This window comes from Bemisia tabaci, chromosome 1 (genome assembly GCF_918797505.1).
Source record: "Bemisia tabaci chromosome 1, PGI_BMITA_v3".
In the NCBI taxonomy this organism is placed as follows: Eukaryota; Metazoa; Arthropoda; class Insecta; order Hemiptera; family Aleyrodidae; genus Bemisia; species Bemisia tabaci.
This window is the reverse complement of record NC_092793.1, coordinates 21,216,065-21,236,523: the sequence shown is the minus strand read 5'-3', so window position 1 is coordinate 21,236,523 and position 20,459 is coordinate 21,216,065. Positions and strand designations below refer to the sequence as shown.

Below are 20,459 nucleotides of genomic sequence, written 5' to 3'. Positions count from 1 at the left end.
AACGCTTTTACTAGGCTTCTATAGCCAATAGGCATCCAGCATTGTCCATCGTCCATCAACTAACAGCCCCTTTGGTTGTAAGTTGGTGTTGATATGAAATATAGTTGCTGAAACGGCAACATCGATTAGTTTTGTTTGTGTATTTACACTTGATAATTGTGCAATGGTCTAGTTGTCCGAAAATTATGTTCTTCATCTCTTAGTATTTTGTACTCTCTTGTTCTTTTCTTGCTAATGTTTGTGTAAACAGTTCGTGTGATAGTTTCATTATGGATCTCATGTTATTTTTCTTAAGTGCGTTGAATAATTTCAGGATGTTTTACGATAACTTGAAGACTCGTCAACTGAACATTTAAGCCTGACTTGCTACACTTTCATTTCTTCATTATGGCAAGTTCTGACGGGAAATGTTCCATGGAGGATTATTCCTGCTCTGAGCCACCTCTTAAAGATTTCAACTTCTGTAAGAAGCACATTTTGCAAGACAAAGCAGCTCCATTTCAACCATGCAGTTACATTTACCCTATAAGTAATAAGCGTTGCACTCAGCCAGCACAACGATGCGATAAAGGGTAATTTTTTATCAATTCATCATTTTCAAATTTTGCAGTAATCACTTTGCTCCACTTTTATCTATTATTACATTACTGAGGAACGTTTAATGGTAATGGGCAATAGCAAGCCACAGAATGCTAAGTGCTTCTTAGAACTACCTTCACTGATAATCATATGGTTACCTACAAGTCTATTTCCATTTTCTCTCAAATCCAGCACCATCTTTGAAAAGTCCATCTTTTTACACACTCTGTCCTTTAGAATATGTTGAGTTTTAGTATCTTATTGAACACTCCATTGCTTCAGAGGAAGTTCAAGCCCTATTGATTTTCCTCCCTGTCAAATTTGTAACTTCTAATGTACCTAATCAAGTTTTCTTTTTTATCCCCTAAAACATAAGTACCAGAACTTTATTTTCACATTAGCCTTCAAATTGAGACAGCAATGTTAGGAGGTGACTTTTTCAATCAGTGAATTTTATTTTTGGATGTTTCCGTACCAAGTAAAGTTTATGCTAGAACTTGAGTCCTCTTTAAAAAAGCGGACTTTTGTACTGTATGAGTGCATGAGAAAGAGAAGATCTGCCGTTTCCATCATAGCATGGAAAGTAAATGCAATCATAAAGATAATTGACCCTATGTCTCATCTGCAGATTTGTAAATTTATGTGATGTGGACACTGTCAGGGTAGGTAATTAGTATGATTCCCTGGCTGCGTATAAGGGTGTCAATTTTACTGTCCATGAAAGCTGAGTGGAATTCATATTATATATCTTCACTGTCTTTATGAGCTCTATTAATGCACTCTGTAACACATGTGTAAAATCTCCTCAGCCATTTTGATAAATATTGGTTTTTCAACCGGTTATAATTTAAGGACCCGGGTGGGTAACGAGTGTGAATGGTGTTTCAAGCCAATTACATTAAATGTTCCCAGTTGGTGTTACGGTAAGGTTACCTCTCCTTCGGAAGAATTGTGTCTTTCACTAAAAAATTATGATATGTATGTGCAGTGGTACATTTTTTTTTTCTAAAGCAGATAATGCCATAGCCTGAAAATTTTATTTTGTGCAATTCTATTTGTTTATGTAGTAGCTACTTACACGTGCCAAAGGAAGAAATCAGCTCTTTCAAAAATACAGCCTAATTTACAAGTTGATCAGAACCTGGTCTCAAAATTTAGGTTACAGTCTATTTTCAGAGGGAAATTATCAGAATTATGATACCATGTGAGCTTATTGTTAGCCCAACTCATTCCTAACTCATTCTCTCATCCCTTCTTGTTTGTATTAAGTAACTTGGCTATTATTTGCTGTAATCCATTTATTAGGTTGTGCGAGGGGCATAGCAGTCAAGAAAGGATGACGAATCTGAGAACAGTGCGACCAAAAGCACCACCTAGCTCAATGGAAACTCTATTCCTATCCCTTGCTCACTATTCAAACAAAGATAACCTTAGTTCCTGCAGCTCGGATACTAGGTCTGCTGAAGAAGATGAAGAGTTCCAAGATTCCATGCCGGACGATTCCGAATCCTCTCTGAAACAGAACTGTCTAAATCCATTTGGTATGCTCCGTATCCATTTATGTTGGATTAGATTCTTAAGCACAACTTGTGTAATAAAGTTTCCAGTTTTTTAATCCACTCGTTCGAAAAAGGATTATGCTCTGGAAGCTTTCTATTATTTCCTAACATTAATTATCTTCCAATCTTTGTTGACAGATATTTGGGTTGTGGAAACCAATTCTTAGTCCCATGCTCAAATACATTTTTGAATTATTATTAAATATCGATGGCCAAAGTGTGGAATGGCACATCTCTACTGTGGTGTTTCAAAATATCCGCTTCTATTTTATTTTTTTGAAAAGAAACAAGCAAGCTTTATGGTTTAAATCTTAAAGAATATTCCGCTGACAGAAAAGAAAAATCAGGCAAATTTTCAAAAAATTACATCGACTAGTTTTCCAAAGAAAAAGTAAAGTAAAACAGGAAGTCTGGGACGCTGCAAAGGGAGATACATTGTTTCACACTTTGGCCATCGATATTCGTATAATAGAGTTGCCACTATTTTTTTTAATTGCAATAGTTTCTTTAAAGCATCAATTTTTTAATTCAAAGTTACTCAATGCTATTTAAAATATCAGTAAATAGATCTTTAATTCCAATGTCCATAATGCATTTTTTCATGAATTTAAGTCATCAGTGTATTTTATTATTAGAAGAGAATATTTACTCTGCACTTTCCATGAGCCTTCTCCAGCTTTTCAAGTTTTCCATGGAGCTGACTTCTCAGTTCTGACTGTCCTACTCCTCATCTTGATAAGTAACTTGCTTGATTATTAAATGCACTGTGGTTTAATTAGAAATGCAGCTATCGATAGCTAAGGAGCAAAGGACTCCACCCACCTGCAAACTGACGATTTTACAGGATGAAGAAAATTCGTTATTTTTGTGATTTGCAAATTGCTCGATCCATTAAGTATAGTGTTATTAAAGCACTTCCATGTGGAATTAGAAAAAATGAAATCATCAGTTTGCATATTTTATAATTTAGAATGCGCCAAAGTCACAAACTAATTTTCGCCAAAATTGTCAGTCAGACTGTTTTGTTCCCTAGTCTTCGGTTTGTATTTTTATTCCATCATTGTAGTTTTAATTAAATCACAAATATTGTCGCTTTCTCTATGATTAAGAAAAAGATCTTTTTTTAAGGAGTATTTCTAAATGACGTTTTAATGTTTCCAGTGGACTTGGATGCAAGTTCAATAAATGCTCAAGTGAGCAAAGTGCTGGACTACGCTAGTGACTCTGACTCCGATGTGGAAACTGCACACCTCAATCCTCCTTGGTTTGATGCCAACTCAAACACCTCACCGGGTACGGAAAGTCTAGAAAGTTTTGAAGATGAGCCACTGAGGTAAGAGTTAAGGGTAATTTTTCTCTCTCGTCTCATGTCTGAGGCATTTTGTTTGTTTTCTCTCCTTGGTTTCCCATTTTCTTGTGTTTTTTTACATCAATTGAATAATTAATATCTGAAGAGGAAAAATCCACATGTCTCTATCATTTGCAGAGCAATTAACGCCAAATATTGTTCATTTTTTTAGTTCTACATATCCTAATTGTTGATGTGCAATGTTAAAGAATTTTGGTCTGGGAAAACAAGAAAAATTCAGACATTTTTTTTCCTCCAAGTTTGCAAACACCTTGATTTTGGTCTCATTTGGTGTTTCAAAAGTATTTGATTCACACCACTGGAGAGGGAATTATAAGCCAAAACGTTCAAAAAATAGAAATTCAAAACCAACTTTGTTTGTATGTACCTGCATGGGCTACGTGCCTTCTTTGCCTCAATTCAGTTTTACATTGTAAATAATTTGCGTTCTTTTTTTATTCACTGATTACCTAGTTTCTTAACTCTCTGCTACGTCATTCCCCCTAAGGTATTGTGGATTTAACCTCTGTCTAGCCTCAATTTTTTATAAGTTTTGTCAAATCTCAGGTGTTTATTTTTTGTTTAAATAGGATATTTAATTTTGTTTACTTTTTTTTCCCTTAGGCATGCAGGTGTCTACACCGAAGAAGAAATCATTGAAATCACACGAGGGAAAATGATAAACTTACAGGCTCTATACATGGAACAGTTGAAAAGACTCCAATATGTGTTCAGAGAAAAAAGGAGAGAATTTTTGCACGATTTGAAGAAGGAGAAAGAAGTTTTCAGTAAGTCAATAAGAATACTAAAATGAAATTTATTTTTCATTGCCATTCTACAGGCAGTTTCAATAGATTTGTCGTAGTATCACATCATGCGAGAGAAACTTTAGCGATTTTTTGTCGTGGCCTTTTCTACAGGGTAGGGCTCTCACGTTCTTGTAACGTGAATACAATTTATTATTTTACTTTTTTAAACTTCTAACGAGAAGGTGCCCATTTACAAGAATGTAGAATCCAGTCGAAAGAAAGAAGCAAAGAAAATATTGCCTTTTTCATTGAGAATTATCTAAAGTTGAACCTAAGTAATTATATCTACTTAGTTTAAAATTTTCTCTCTTCAATTAAGTAAAGATTTATTTTTAGAACACACAACTGTCAGAATCTTTTTCCTCCAAACTAAGTGATCATAGAACTGCCATTAAAACTGTAAAAATCCGAGTATCGACTGTGAAACTTCCAAACCATGTATCTCTGTTTATGACTTTGCCTACTTCCTGTCATTTTTAATTTTTCAATGGGAATTTACTCAACATCAATTCATAAAAATATCTGTGATTTCTCGTCCCTTTGTAGAGGAAATTCTGTGAAAACTTCAAGGAACTATGTTGATTTGTACTCCTTAAAAAAACTGAAATACAAACAGAGATTTGAAAACACGACGAATGAGATTCGTGGTTTGGGGGTTTCACCAATGAGAAGTCACAAAAAATTTCTTTCTTTCAAGAGTTTCTTTAATGATATCACTATTCTTCTCATAAAGTTTCCCACTGGTATCAGCCATTAGTAAGGGAATCCTATGATAATTACTAAGGCTCATCGGATGCCATACATGCATTTAACTTTTTTTCTACTTATCATCACCATAGAATTTTCCCTATGCTTGCCTCTGTTCTTTCATGTCTTTTTATTTTAATTTTTATTGCTTCTTTTCACAGTGAACATCCACTCTCAACCAAGATTGACTCTAAAAGAAGAGCAAATCTATCAGAAACTGAAAGCCCTAAATAGATATCAGAAGCATAGTGGTATTGAGGCCATCCTGCGCAAGAAATCGATAGAAAGACGTGTCAAAGTAAGATCATCTTATCAATTATTTTAATTTTTGGAATCAGATCAACCTTTACAATCATATATGGTTGTCTGAACAAATCCACGTCAATGAGCTATTTACACAATTGTTAGGTCAATGCTAATGAACTCTGATAAGATTACTTCCTCATGAAATCATCTAAATATCAATCAAAGAGAGTGATGCAGATTTTCTCTCTAGAGCCCCTTCTCTAGATTTTCTTGAACCATTTAGTTACTCACGTTACCTAGAGTCCTTCTTTTCCCCAATTTTTGGAACCCCAAGGGGATTTAAAAATAAAACCTTTATGCCTCAATACCTCCCAAACAAAAAATGGTATTGAAATTTAGATTTCACTAAAAATTGTCTAAAATTGCCAATTTCAAGGTTCCTCAAGAAAAAATCCCTAGATTTGATTATCATGGTGTGTTTTTTAACAATGTAAGTATATAGATCTCAATTTTATACTGACCCAAAATTGGTTTACTAAATTTAGCTGTCTTACTCTGCATTCAAAGAAAAGGTTTTGGATTCTGGGGGAACAAACGGCTCAGTAAGGAAGAATTGAAATTCACAACCTGCCATGTAGGGGTTGCGAGGGGGTGAAAACAGCCAAACAGCACGACTTCAGCAATGATCAACACCTTGCTCCACCCGGGTCCAAAACGCATTTACCTCAGAAAGCTTCCCCGGGGTCGTGGCCGCACTCTAAGCCGGAAAACTCGACGATTGATCGGTCAGCAATTTTGGCCAGCAATTTTTTTTTTTTTTTTTTTTTTTTTTTTTTTTTTTTTTTTTTTTTTGGGGGCAAAATTTCAAAATCAGGACTTGAAAATTCAGCTTTACACTCAGTTCTGAGCTGAATATTCCTCTTTCCCCATGCCTTGAGCATCAACACAGCCTCTGCCTACTCAGAAGGAAGTGGAGGGGGAAGATAAAGCCTGCTTGGAGCTGTGTGCGGGGCTGAAATCTTGAATTTTTGCTTGGTCTTCGCTTTTTCTCAACTTAAAATTTCTTAGTGCCCGAACTGTTTGTGTCCTTAGAATCCATGATTATTTGTAAGGTATGGATTTAGATGACTGCCGTAAAAAGTCAGTTTTGGGTCAGATTCAAAATTATTGAGATCTTTCTGCTTACTTCGTTTTAAAAAATGATCTTTAAAAAAAAAAAAATGCATAAAACAAACAAAATCAAAATTTGGAAATTTTTCTTAAAAAATCTTAAGGTTGGCAATTCTATACATTGGAAATGTCCATTGGATGACTAATACCATTCAATTAAGAGAGATTATGAAATGTCGAGCTGCGAGTCATTAGCCATCAGCTTATTTCATCATTTCTCTGCCTAAAAATCGTTTCTTTCTCTGCACTGATACCCTTTTAGAGCACACATTTTTTACTCATATTGAAAAATTTTTACTCCAATTGAAAATTTTTCATCTTTTCGACCTTGCTTCCCTCGCAAAATAGTGTGGACCCAGCACTCTTTTACTACCTTGTTCTACCTATAAATTTATCTAATGTTCTGCCTCTATTTTGTGTTTTGATTATAGGCCGCCAATGGTGTTCAAATGAGAGGAGCGCATGGATCCAAATGTATATTCACTGAGGGTGGAGTTAAGTGTGCCCTGAAAGTTTTACCGTTATCAAAGTATTGCCGCAAACATATTATAGAGGTGAGCAACAGCAAGCCATTCTTTCAAAGAATTATTGGTACTTAGACAGAATAAGCGTTTGATTTTCCTCTCATGCGATTCTATGATAATTTTGTGAATGTATTTTTTCATTCTGCAAAGTGCGACTTTATGCTATCCATTTCAGCCAACTGCGTAGCTGACAGTCCGTTGTCATAGGAATAATGTAGAAAGCTCCCCAGGGCAAAGGTCTAGTGAATACAATGCATCTATTGTGAATGATTGCTTGTTATTTTTATGACCTGCACATTACAAGTTGTTTGCAAGTTTTTTACTTGTTTGCAAGTAAGTTCACCCAGCAAGTCCTGTACTCAGTGCAATTCACCATTGTATGCACTGCATCTCCTTATGAATGTAGTTGCATTTTTTGGAAATAATTTTTCCTACTTATTTTCCCAATTAATTTCCCACCGCCATTCATTTTATGCCTCTTTAAAGGTTGCCTTGCCCTCAAAGGTTGATGTACCTTCAGTAGCTAATACTATATCACCCCTAAGTTTTTAGAGTAATTTTTGCCTAATTTTAAACCTAATTTTTAAGTGTACATTCATCTAAGTGCATCAGAAAATTAGAAGATCAGCAGAAACGCAACAAACAATAAGGTTGAAATAATGGACCACTAGACTCGGTAGAAATTTAAGCAACCAATTACATGTTTTCCCATCAAAATATCATGTGAAACCAAATTTTTGTATGAAAATTTATTGAAGTAATTTTTAACCAAGATAACAATAAACTCAAGCTTCCCCCTCATAAGAAAACCATAATCCACTCGAGTTTAATGGCATCTTGAATGTTACCGTAACAATCTCTGAGGCATGAAAGTATGGCACCTCAATGTTGGTGCTTCGGTTCAGCCGTTGCACATTGTCAACAGCAGCATTGTACAACAGCCAGCAGGCAGTTGAAACTTTAACCGGCTTCGTCGGCAAGATAAGACAAAACATAGCCCTACCCACGCTGTGTAATGTAAGGATTTTCGATTCTTGTCATGCCGACATAAATTTCAACAATCAGGCTGCAGAAAGAGAACAACACTACTTGATCAAGAAGCTTGTCAAAACAGTTGTAAAAGGCGCCTTAATTCATAGACTCTGGTTTTTCTTTTGAACGGTATATCGACGGTGAAAGTCTGCAATCACATAACTTGTTTGTGGTGTCTGAAAATCTCCACTTCTATGTTATTTTTTTTTAAAAGAGAACAAATTGACATCATTCCTTGAAGTTTTTGCAGAATTTTCTTTACACAGAGAAGAAAAATCACGGCAGTTTTAAAGAATTGTTGTTGAGTGGTTTTCCGTTTAAAAAATAAAATATGACAGGAAGTCTGCGACGTCGCAAACCGAGTCATGTGATTGCCGACGTACACCGTCGATATTCAAATTATTCATAAGCAATACAAAATAAAAACGTTAATTAATATCTTGGTGAAGAGTTAATTTTAAGAATCGTTTTGTGCAAATTTTGCTTCATATGAAATTTTGAAGAGGAAAATATCAAAATGCTTAAATTCGCACCTTGTCGTTATAGTCGACTTTTTATGTGCTATACTTGACCAAGGCTCTTTACTTTTAGGTGCAGTTAGCCTATAATGACCTGTAGGGATAGAGAACCAGTTTTTGTGCAGTCTTTACCTAATTACCATTTTATTGTATTCTTCAACAGGATCCAAACCAGGTTTTGTTCAAAGTTTGCGGCCTTACAAAGGCTGATATTCCGTGCCGTGAACCAATTGCAGTTTTATTTGAAAGATCCACATGCATTTTCCATATGAGTCTTCCGGCTTTACCTCATCTCAATGTAGACGTAAGTTTTGAAAATTACTTTCTTCCCTAAGGTATTTTTCTATAATGATAGAGTGACATTATAATTAAAAGCGCAAGTCTGAGAGTGATTGAACCTTGAAAATTGACAGCTTAAGTAAAAAAATGAGTACCTCTGATTGTGACTAAAGTCTTCGCTCATGTTGTGGTTTTTTTTTGTTTTTTTTAACCAAAATCGAAAATTTTAGGGGATATTCTCTGTAAATTTTTTTATTCGTACAATGATATTCTGAGAACATTTCAATGAGATACTTTGGTTAGTCTTAGAACTGAACCAAAAAAGAATAGATACCTTAATCGCAAGATTTGGATAATTTTTGAGGTGCCAAAATAACATTCCTAGCCACTTCTACTATCTTGGATTTTTGAATTTTGATAATTCAACTGATACGTCAAAAAATTACCCTGTAGTACTAAGGTCTAAGATGCACAAATCAAACAGGGGCAATCAAACAGGAACAAAGATACTATTTTAGGCCACATCCATCATCTTGGATTTTTGAAAATTTGAGTTGAAATTCAAGTTTCCCGTCGAAAAATGTCACCCATAAAGTCGATTGAATAGATCCTGTAAATTGTACGATTAGTACGACTCTACACAGTGGTAAAAGATACGGGCCAATTTACGTAAGGCAGTGAGCCTTCATTTTCATCTGATACTGTGTAATGAGTGTGTATAAGTATACCTCTGTAGCGGTATAGGTAGTTATTCAGAGTGTCTTATAGTGTTGCTTTGACTTGATGGCAGGAGATCCTGATTGCGCTGATAATACTCTCTAGGGCTTATACAGTTCTACATTTTCCCATCACTGACGGTGAGGTGAAAAATATTCATACCTCAAATGTAACATTGCACCATTTTCATTTTCTTTTTTGTACGGATACATGAATATGAACACTTTACAATCCGCCCTGATTTTACCGAAAATTGACGAAAAATATTCTTTTAACATTTCACTGAAAGCTCTTTGTATGTTTTTCTTTAAAAAATGGAAAAGAAGTACGAGTAGGAACCTTCAAACGAATATAAACAGATCCATAGCCCTTGAAGTAAACCGGCCCAAAGAGTTGATAAAGCGCCGAAACATACTAAGTGACATTCAGTGTTATTATCAGCTTGCGTTTGCCCTATCGATGATGTAAAGATTATAAACTTGGATTATATTCCCCGGAGACTAGGAATAAAAAAATAAAGGCATGAATAAATAAACAGGCAGTTTCAACACCAAAAAGTTGAAGAGTGCGCAAATATCAAGGTCTAAATCGGCACATGGATTTTGAAACTAGCAGAAAAAGAAAAGTAGATGTCTCGATTGCAAAGTTGAATAATTTCGAAGGCGCCAAGATATCATTCTAGGCCACCTCCGCCATTCAGAAATGTTGAATGTTGAAAATTTGACTGAAAATTCGACTCTCACTTACAACAAATACTCCCTGGTACCAAGTTGCACAAATGGACGTATTTCTGTTAAACGGAACTAAGCGCCAAATTGAGTCCCTTTTGAGGATTTTAGAATCCCAGGCAGCGAGTTCTGTCAAATGGAACTAAGCGCCATGGAGAAGCATTGCGAGTATGAGACGGAACGAGCATCGTGCTCTGCAACACCCGCCAATCCAAGCCCTCCTCTCCCTTCCTTCCCTCAATGGCGCTTAGTTCCGTTTGATAGAAATACGTCCAAATTTGGACGGACAGGAGCCGAGATAGCATATTAGACTACATACACCAATTTGGATTTTCTTTTAAAAATTTAAGCTAAAATTCTAGTTTCCCATCGAAAAATGCCACCTCGTACCAAGTTCCACGAAAATCGATCGAACAGGAGCAGCATACCGTACGATTAGTAGGACTCTTCACAGTAGTAATGAAAGATACGGGTCAATTTACATACAACGGCGCGCCTTCATTTCCGTCTGATACTGTGCAATACCTCAGTGGTGGAATAGTTGCTGAGGGCGCCTTCAGCGGTATCACTTCGACTTCATGGGGGAAGATTACGATTATCGCTGAAATAGCATCCTAGCGCTTGCGTAGTTTCACATTTTCCGCCGGTGAGGTAGAAAGCATTCATGATTCAATTTGCGACGTTGCAATTTTCTCGACGAATATGAGCACTCAAAAATCTGCTGTGATTTTCCCGAAATATTACGAAAAATCTATAAGAAATTCTTTGTGCCGAAGAGATCTGGTGATCTACCGTCTCCATTCTCGCACGTTTTTTTTTTTCTCGATGATACCGATGCTTCTGAGGATTTGTCCAATCAGATTCGTAAAATTAAGAAAGGTTTTGTGTACGCTCAGACGCTCCATTCCGGGCTCCTTTATTTTGCTTTTCGAGGTCATTCGCACCCCGCTTCCGCGCCCACCGCCGCACAGAGGATCGAGTCAATAGGAGAGGTCGGACGCAATTTGGAAACTTTAAACGCTTATAACTTCGTTCATACAAAACTTAGAGGATCTAAAAGTGGCTCCAATGGTTTTCTCGTGAAATTTTCTGATGAAAGCATCTCTTAAAATTTAAAACGTGACGAAACAAACATCAAAATTTGCAGTTTTAGTCAAAAATTTAATGTCCGACCGCTCTAATTGACTCAATCCATTGTGCGCCGTTTCTGCTCCCGTTAAAGTCGTAAAAATCTCTCGGGTCGCCTCTCCCGATATTTTTGAGGCCTCATGAAATCCCTATTGTGGTTCCAATAAGTGGCTCACATATTCGACCGATCCTGTACGTTTCCAGGGGGGATTCCTCAGGTTAGCTGTGCTTTGAACGCTCTAGTCAGTCACAGCAGCAAACGCGTTATGTTCTACGCGTCACCCTTCCATTTGGATCGCGTTAAGCAGAAAGGAACCAAGCCACATTAGCTATTGCCAAATTTAATCGGGCAATTTAAATTTTCACAAGAAAACGGTTAATTGTCCGAATTTTTGTGCTTTCGGTGAATTTTCTGCACAGTACGAAGCAAATCCCTTAAAATTTTCAAGGGAATCCCCAAAAACGCTCTTGTGTAAAAAATGCAATTCGACGGTGTAAGTCGGCAATCACATAACTCGATTTGCGACGTCGCAGACTTCCTATCACACTTTATTTTTTAAACGGAAAACTACTCAACGGCAATTCTTTAAAACTCCAGTGATTTTTCCTCTCTATGCGAAGAAAATTCTGCAAAAACTTCAAGGAATCCTCGCTTTATAACGCACTCTGGCGTTCTACGACACCCAAGCGCCACATATGCCTGTCTTCCCAGAGGTTATCGGGCAACTGACACCGCAACATCTCTTTGTCAACGCCCTGCCGCCAACCCTTTACGGGACGTCCCCGTCGCCTCTTCCCAGGTGGTACCCAATCCAAAACTTGTTTGGGCAACCTCTCCTCCGACATTCTTTGCACATGTCCATACCAGCATAACTGCCTGGACATGACGTCGTGCACGATATCTTTCTCAACCTTCATCACCTGGCGAATTCTCTCATTACGGACACGGTCCCGTCTCGAAATGCCGGCAGATCGCCGCCAAAAATCCATTTCAGTTGCCCTCAACATTTCTTGCGTTCTTTTCGTCAAAGGCCACACTTCACTACCATAGAGCACGATACTTTTAACGATGGCGTCATATATCCGGTGCTTGTTTGCCTTTGAGATGCTCTGATCCCAGAGCACCCCGTTCAGCATCGCGATGGCTCTCCTGCCCTGGATGATCCTGTCCTTAATTGCTCTATCCATCCTTCCATCCTGATCGAGCCAAACACCGAGATACTTATACTCGTCACACTCTTCGATGCGCCGTCCATCCTCAAGCTCTATGCTTTGCCGTTGATGCGCTGCTCCCACGACCAGCTTCTCTGTCTTGGACACACTAACGTCCATGCCCCATTTCCGATATTCTTCGACCAACTTCCGCGTCATGTAATCTGCATCTTCCTCATCTTGAGCTACAACGATCTGGTCATCGGCAAAGCATAGAGTATAAAGGGTCTGCCCATCAAGGAGTGGAACGCCCATTCCTGCAACCTTCTTTTTCCATTCCTCTAAAACGTGCTCTAGGTATACCTTAAATAGTGTTGGTGACAAACAACAGCCTTGTTTTAGCCCTTTTGTGACGAAAAAACCTCCGGACAACTCTCCACGACATTTAATTTTTGCTATCGTCCCGTTATAAAATGATTTAATTGCCCCCACAAGTCCTTTGCTAAAACCCCTTTTTTCCAAGGCTTCCCAAAGCTTCACTAACGGCACGCTGTCATAAGCTTTCTGAAGATCCACAAACACCAAGTGCAGCTCCTGGCTGACCGCCCTTTTCTTCTCGATGACCTGGGTAATGGTGAACAAATGGTCGACGGTAGACCTACCGGCTCTAAAACCAGCCTGTTCTTCGGCTTCCTGGCCGCTCCAAACCTCTTCGACCTTTGCCTTGAGAATTTTACCGTAGATGTCACTTTGTTCTCCTCTAAAAAAATAACATAGAGGCGGAGATTTTCAGACACCGCAAACGAGTTATGTGATTGCCGACTTACACCATCGAATTGCCCGGTTAAATATGATAGTAAATTATGTGGCTTGGTTCCTTTCTGCTAAACGCGGTCCATTTTTCGTAGGTGTGATCGCTCAGTTACTTGCGCTTGGAGGAAGCTTTAGTTCACATGATTGCCCGGTTTGAGATTTGCACCAGTCCACTATTTGCAAGCGATAGGTAATGCAACACGAAGAATAAAAAAATATTTAAATACGAGAACGGCAGGAATCACGCACCCCGATGACGTCATCAACGGGTTTTACGATGACCTCATCAGCGAGAAATACTCCAAAATGACCGAAAATAGCCCGATAAATCCGAGAAGAGCCGAACTTGGCCGAAAAAGTACTCTACAGACGAACTTCTGCGACGCGATAAGGGATAAAGGGTGCCTTATGACGTCATCAGCAGGACACACCGTATGTATGTCCGAATACAGCCAAAATCAATCGAAAATAACCGAGAAAAGCCGAAAGGAGTCCGGAGTCGACGGGTGGTTGCCGCACTTTAGGAGGGGAGGATGAAAATGGTGGGTAAACAAAGAAATTAAATTTTCCTAAAAATGGTAGACACCCTAAAATAACCTTTTTTCAGATTTCTTCTTCGGAGAAGAAAGGTCGAGTACGCTTTACGGATATTTTTGGGCTCTTTATGGTCTTTTAATTTCAACTCCAATTTTTCTTTCGGTGAATTGTCTGATAAATAATGCCCTGAGGCTTTGCTACCTGCTCCAGACGGGATGCTCTTGGATGGTTCGTGTGACGTGGTCCTCTTCCTTTTCGTGATTTACACAGCAACTCAGAATTCACGAAACCCTCTCCTCCCGTCCCTCCAAAATGTTACGTGAAAGTCGTGAAACTAGAATTCAATTCCGTATTCTTGCAGGTGGAATTGCAAGGTTTACTTTCTTTATTCTGCGTTTAAGTCTCCAAGCCATACGCTTGAACCGACTAGCGGCAATGGCATAAGCCATGCACTGACCAATCAAACATTGCAAATTGAAATAGATACCTCCATGGCCAAGGAGGCAGCCGGCCACAGACATAGCCCTCATATGATAGCAGACATAGTAACACACGTGGCCGCTCAGTATGGACGCAGGTCAATTGACATACGGCAGTGCGCCTTCATTCTCGTCTGATACTGTGCAATACTTCTGTGGCGGAATAGTTGCTCAGGGCGCCTTCAACGGTATCACTTCGACTTGATGTTGGAAACTACACCCTAGCGCGTGCGTAGGTACACTTTTTCTCATCACCGACGGTGAGATAAAAAGCAGTCAATTTGCGACGTTGTAACTGCGTTGTAACTTTTTCACTGCGTATTTTGAACGAGTAAACTAATTTGAATACTTCAAAATCTGCCGCGATTTTTCCGAAGTAAGTTGAGAAATATTATTTCAATGTTTCATGCAAGTCTCTTTACAAGTATGCCTATGTTGAAAAGGGAAAAAGAAATATGAGTAGGAACCTTGGGACGAACAAAAAGGGATCCAAAATTCATAGCCTTCGAAGTAAACGGGTCCGAGCTGGGAGTTGAAAAAGCGCCGAAGTCAACTGACTGACAGTTGGTGTTATTATCAGCTCGCCTTTGCGCTTTTTCTTGTACGATTCGGTTATGAACTTATTCTTAGATTTCATCGCTCCAAAGGATCAAAAAAGAGAATATGAAAGAAAGGAATAAAAAAAGGAATAAGAACGTCGGACGCATAATCTTTACATACCAGTCCTCCGCTTGTATTCCATTGAACACTGCAGGAGCACCGAAAAAAAGATACAACTAATTTAAATTCTGAGTAGCTGATATTGCATGTCAATCGAATTTAAGGTGAATTATATTTCTCGCTTTTAAATCAATACGTCCGGGCCAGGCCCGCCACAAGGGGGGGGATACTGGGTCCCTGGTACCGGGGCCCGGGCCCTGGAGGGGCCCGTGACGCAGGTGACAAAACCACTACGAATTCATGTTAACCCTTGTCTCGTAGGGAAAAGTGAAAAAATTACCCTAAAAATTCCGCAAAAGGTGAATAAAGTTCAAAAACACGCTAGGGCACTATAAAATTTTTCTTACTTTTTTAGAGATTTTCAAGATTTGAATATATGAGAATGATATTTTTAGTAACTGTGTTTCATTTTCTCCGTTGTCGGATGCTAAGAGGCTCCTTTCTGGGCATCCTCGACTTCAATGGCTTAACTCCCTTGCCATAGACGTACGAAAGGGGAGTCCAGGGGGGCCCGGCTCCCCATAGAATTGAAAATTATCATCTGCCCCCTCAAAAAAAAATTTATAGATGTTTTGAATGCAACAATTCGAAAGTTTTTGGTGCTGAAAGTAAACAAAAAAGGCGTAATTATTCTGCAGAAATTGATGGAAAATCTCCATCATAAGAGCTTCATAATGCGTCCAAATAGATTTAAAATTTCAAAAATTTCCCGGGGGAAGCCCCCCGGACCCCCCCCCCCCCCTGTGCTAGGGGCCCGGCCAGAAAATTGGTACCAGGGCCCGAGATGGGATGTGGCGGGCCTGGTCCGGGCTCAACACGTGGAAGTAATATACTGAAATGCACGACACAATTTTTGCAACCACCGAGTAACTCTAATTGTATCGCCATCAAATAAAAAGCGCGCCAATATTAGCGCGTGCGATTGCGACCTGTACGAAGTACAGGTTAATTGCTATTTAAATATAATCCTTTTAGCAAATGCGATTAGGTACAGCTGATAAGAAAAAATTTGACCAAGAACGGAAAAAGTACTATTAAAACGGGGAAAAATGTTTCATTCCGCAAATATTTAATGACCTTTACCAGGGCCGGATTAAGGGGGTGGCCACATGGGCCGCGGCCAATGGCGGCAAATGTTGTAATTTGTTCAAATATAGGTATCAAGAAAAAAATCTGATTTAGAAAAAAAATTACAAACGAGAAAAGGCGAAAAAATCTCTCATTTCCTGAGAGTTAAAGTATAGGAATTTCTAATTTGTTCGTCTTTCGGTGATACATGGGACAGCGCTTTTCATTAGTCTAGTTTAGAGAGAAAGCAAACACTCAATCTGGCCTGGAGCGGCGCGGCGCAGAGAGCAATGATGACGAGGACTTGAGATGGAAAGAGAAGCCCTCGGAGCGCCGGTCAGTATGAAACACATATTAGCGCCTAGAAGACTCCATGAATACTTCACGCATTGCGTCAAACGTAGTGCGGTCAGCAGCGGTTGGCGTGAAACTCATAGTGCCTACAAGACTGCATGAATACTTCACGCATTGCGTCAAAAACAGTGCGGTCCCTTGGTCAGCAGCGGTCAGCGTGAAACGCATAGCGCCTACAAGACTGTAGGGATACTTCACGCATTGCGCCAAACACAGTGCGGTTGGCGCGGTGGCGGAATTAAAATCATTAAACCACATTCATGTTTATTCTTTAATAATTTTTTCGTTATTTTCTTATAAATGAAAGGCCTCGTCCACACAGAGATAGGTTTACGGAAGTTAATTTTCGCGCAAAGTTCCGTGAACTTTTGCTAGTGTTGACAGGGCTTTCACAAGAAATGTGCCCAACACGAGTAAACGCGTCTTATGCACCCCTCCTCCTCCGACACGTTCGCTTGATGGTATGTACCGATGTTTCAAAACGAATGAGAAGGAGCGGCAAAATACAGGCGGCCCATGGGCGGCAAGAAGGTAAATCCGACCCTGACCTTCACAACGAAGGGAAGATCTTGCGCTCTAGGGTGAGATCTGGGTCCTTGTCTGGGGGTTAATAATTTTAAAAGTAATGCATCAAACTCTCAATAAAATTCTCTTTGTTACAGAATTCTAACGGAACCAAGGCAGACTGCAAAGAAGATTTTGATAGTAAATTATCCCCTGTAAAGCGTTTAAAAGAAGAAAAATCAGTTGCAAAAACGCAACTACAGCGTGTGTTAGAAGGCGAGACCTATTCAGCCATTTCAGCACCCGCGCCAAAACACGTTTCCTCAGAGCAGTCTATGTCACAGCACAGCTGCAGTCGATCGCATACCAAATCCTGCTCGGACGTGGACATCGACTCGAAACAGACCCTCCGAAGTATCCTAGAGGCACCGAGCCTTCATCAAGAACTGTCGTCAAGAAGTGAGCTGAGCTCCCTTCTACGTGAACCAAAAGAAAAGGACAGTCCACCGGAGGACCATGATTATGGACACCAGTCTGGAAACTGATCAGTGAGAGTTTAAGTAAATCACTTGTTGTTTAGCTATTTATACTCAATAAAAAATTGGTTTTTTTGTTTTCAATCTCGGCCTTGAACCTTATTTCACCTTATTTCTCTCTTTCTGAAATGACAGAGTTTCAAATTTATTTGTTCAATATTAAGTAGACTTACTTTCTAGTCTTCGGTCCTGATGCATTTAGAGTATTTGGACGATGATCATTTCGGACCCACGTAGGTGTTCATAAATGTGGTGTTCATAAAGGTGTACCTTTTGACAAGTGGCACACCTGTTTTCTCCCCTCCTCGCTGGAGGTCACGAAACGAAAATCACGGATGGGTACACAGTACGCGCTGATGACGTGGAGTAAAGTGCAGTATACCTAACGTATTTATTTTTATTCATTTTAATTTCTCGACAAGTTCGCGTTTTAGCGTTCGCTTTTTCGACCTGTTGAAGTACCCACTTATGGGTCCGAAATGATCATCGTCAAAACACTTTAAATACATCAGGACCGAAGACTAACAAGTAAGTTGACTTTACACATTGACAATCACCTGATAAAATAACCATGAATTCATTTAACTTTCCAATTCATACTCTTAGGATTGTTTCATCAACAATTTTCGTGCGGTCTCTGATCGTGATCCATGATCATTGTTCGAAGTCCGTATTTTGTTGGCATACGGATTGTGGCAAATTGAATGGCCATAACTTTAAAATCAGCAGGCTCAGCCACTCACAGCGCAAATGTTCCTTTTTACTTAGCAGCATATACCTTTCAAGCAGACCTCAAATTTAAAGGACTGATAAATATCCCAACAAATATTCTAACTACATTTAACAACACGGAACTATACTATTCTCGGTTCATTTTCGAAACAGCCTTTATGTCAGTAGTTTCCCTGTGCAACCAAATATGAACAATACAATAATATTTTGAAATTCGATTCTGCCCCAAACATTTCAACCGAAATTCCTGGAAAGGCGTTTTCAGTGGTGACATGGAAAATTGGACAGGGCTAAATTTAGAGGGGGGTAGGGACCCAAAACAGAAAACAATCATCTTCTGAAATCTGCCGCCGCGTTTCCTTAATTTGCTGCCCCAAAAATTCGTCGTCAATGGCCGTCCTGCAGATTTCGGAAGCTCGTCGTTTTCCTATTTTTCCTGCTTCTCAAACGATCAAAGATTCAAATGTCATAAACATGGAGCTTGACACCAACATAAAACGCATTTTGACCCCTGTTTGACTGGCTGAACGGCACAGCGAAATGGATACGAATCAACGTGGTCGTAGGTTAAGAAATTGCCTACCCGTGAAAAATGAAGGCGTTTTGTCAAAGCAAGATGCTCGGTTTGCTCTTGTTGTGAATTTTCGATTCTTAAACGGAATGGTTTCATTGAAAAGGCAAATTTCATTGTACTTGATGAATCCAAGGGTTGTGGAAGAGCAGTATTAAAAGCGCAGAAATTGACCTCGTTTTCTTGAAAAGAGTAGGAAGTCTAATTTGTTCTCAAACGTAAACCCTAACACCATGCTAAAACGCACTATGCCCTCTATTTCACTAATGAAACAGCACGATGGAAAATGGGTATGGTCTTCGGCTGATATCTTTTAAGCATCCTATTTCAATTGCATGGATGAATCATAAGCTGATTTTCTCGGAAGTTTTTCTCGTACTTTTGGTTTTTTTTTCCAAATGATTTGAAATATTGCGGGCTCGCTGGAAATGACGGTGCATGCAACTCGACACAATTTTGAGATCTGACAGCAGAGAGCAGCGGAAAAATCCGCAAATTCCGCTCCTACGGTACCGTACACCGAAATCTGAGCGTCTTCTTGTCCTCGACTCGATTGGAGCGTTAAGTATCCTCTGGCGCACAGTGGATAGGTCAATCAGAGAGGTCGAGCATGAAATTTTTAACTGAAGCTGCAAATTTTGATGTTTACATCCAGGCTCGCCACATCCCATCTCGGGCCCTGGTACCAGTTTTAAGGTCCGTGCCCCAAGCACGGAGGGGCATCCCCGAGAAATTTTAGAATTTATACGACTAATCGGACGCATTTTGAAGCTTCCATAAAGAATTTTTCCATCAATTTCTGCGGAATAGTTATGTTTTTTTTTTTATACTTTCAGCACAAAATACTTGCGAATTGTTGCATTCAAAACATCTGGAAATTTTTTTTTTTTTTTTTTTTTGGGGGGGGGGGGCATATGATACTATTTTCAGTTCTATGAGGGCCAGGCCCCCCTGGACTCCCCCTTCGTTTGTCTATGGCAAGGGAGTTGAGCCATGAGCCATTGAAGTCGAGGATGCCCAGACTGGAGACTCTTAGCATCAGAAAATGAAACGCAGTTACTAAAAATATCTCTCTGTACTGAAAATCTTGAAAATAGATAGAAATTTTCCAAGAAGTATACTTCTTTGAAAATTTAAGAAGAATTCTACAGTGCCTCAGCGTGTTTCTGAAAATCTATTCACCTTTTGCGAAATTTTTAAGGGAAAATTTTTCACTTTTTCTGACGAAACAAGGGTTGCATGTGAATTCGTAGTGGTTTTTACGCACGGGTTTCGTACGGGTAACACGGGCTCCTCCGGAGCCCGTGTTACCCGTTTTAGCCGATGTGTCCTCAGCTAGAAATACCCGTTTTAGCTAGAAATGCGCTTTAGCTAGAATTGTATTTACAAATGGGTGGTTTTTTTACGAGGATTAAAAATAAACAAGTGGCACGGAATATAACAAAAGAATATGAACTATGCAAAACGATAATCCGGGTATCGGAACTTGGCTGATTTGAAAACGCCTTCAAATGCGGCGTGATACCTCACGCATTCCGGAGAGTTCAAATAGTTGTATCATTGCGCCGTAAGAATGTGACGGAAGATTTCAATGGAAATAGCCTCCATG

General features: G+C 39.2%; 1 protein-coding gene across 1 annotated transcript; it reads left to right on the top strand.

The window, feature by feature from the left end:
* The first annotated feature begins 131 nt into the window (after positions 1-131).
* Positions 132-17,631, top strand: LOC109041236 (KAT8 regulatory NSL complex subunit 2). The gene is made up of 8 exons (XM_019057502.2): positions 132-572; positions 1,885-2,120; positions 3,300-3,471; positions 4,111-4,274; positions 5,204-5,340; positions 6,890-7,012; positions 8,696-8,836; positions 17,170-17,631. The coding sequence occupies exons 1-8, from the start codon at positions 388-390 to the stop codon at positions 17,554-17,556; spliced, it is 1,545 nt and encodes a 514-aa protein (XP_018913047.2). The 5' UTR covers positions 132-387; the 3' UTR covers positions 17,557-17,631.
* The last annotated feature ends 2,828 nt before the right edge of the window (positions 17,632-20,459 follow it).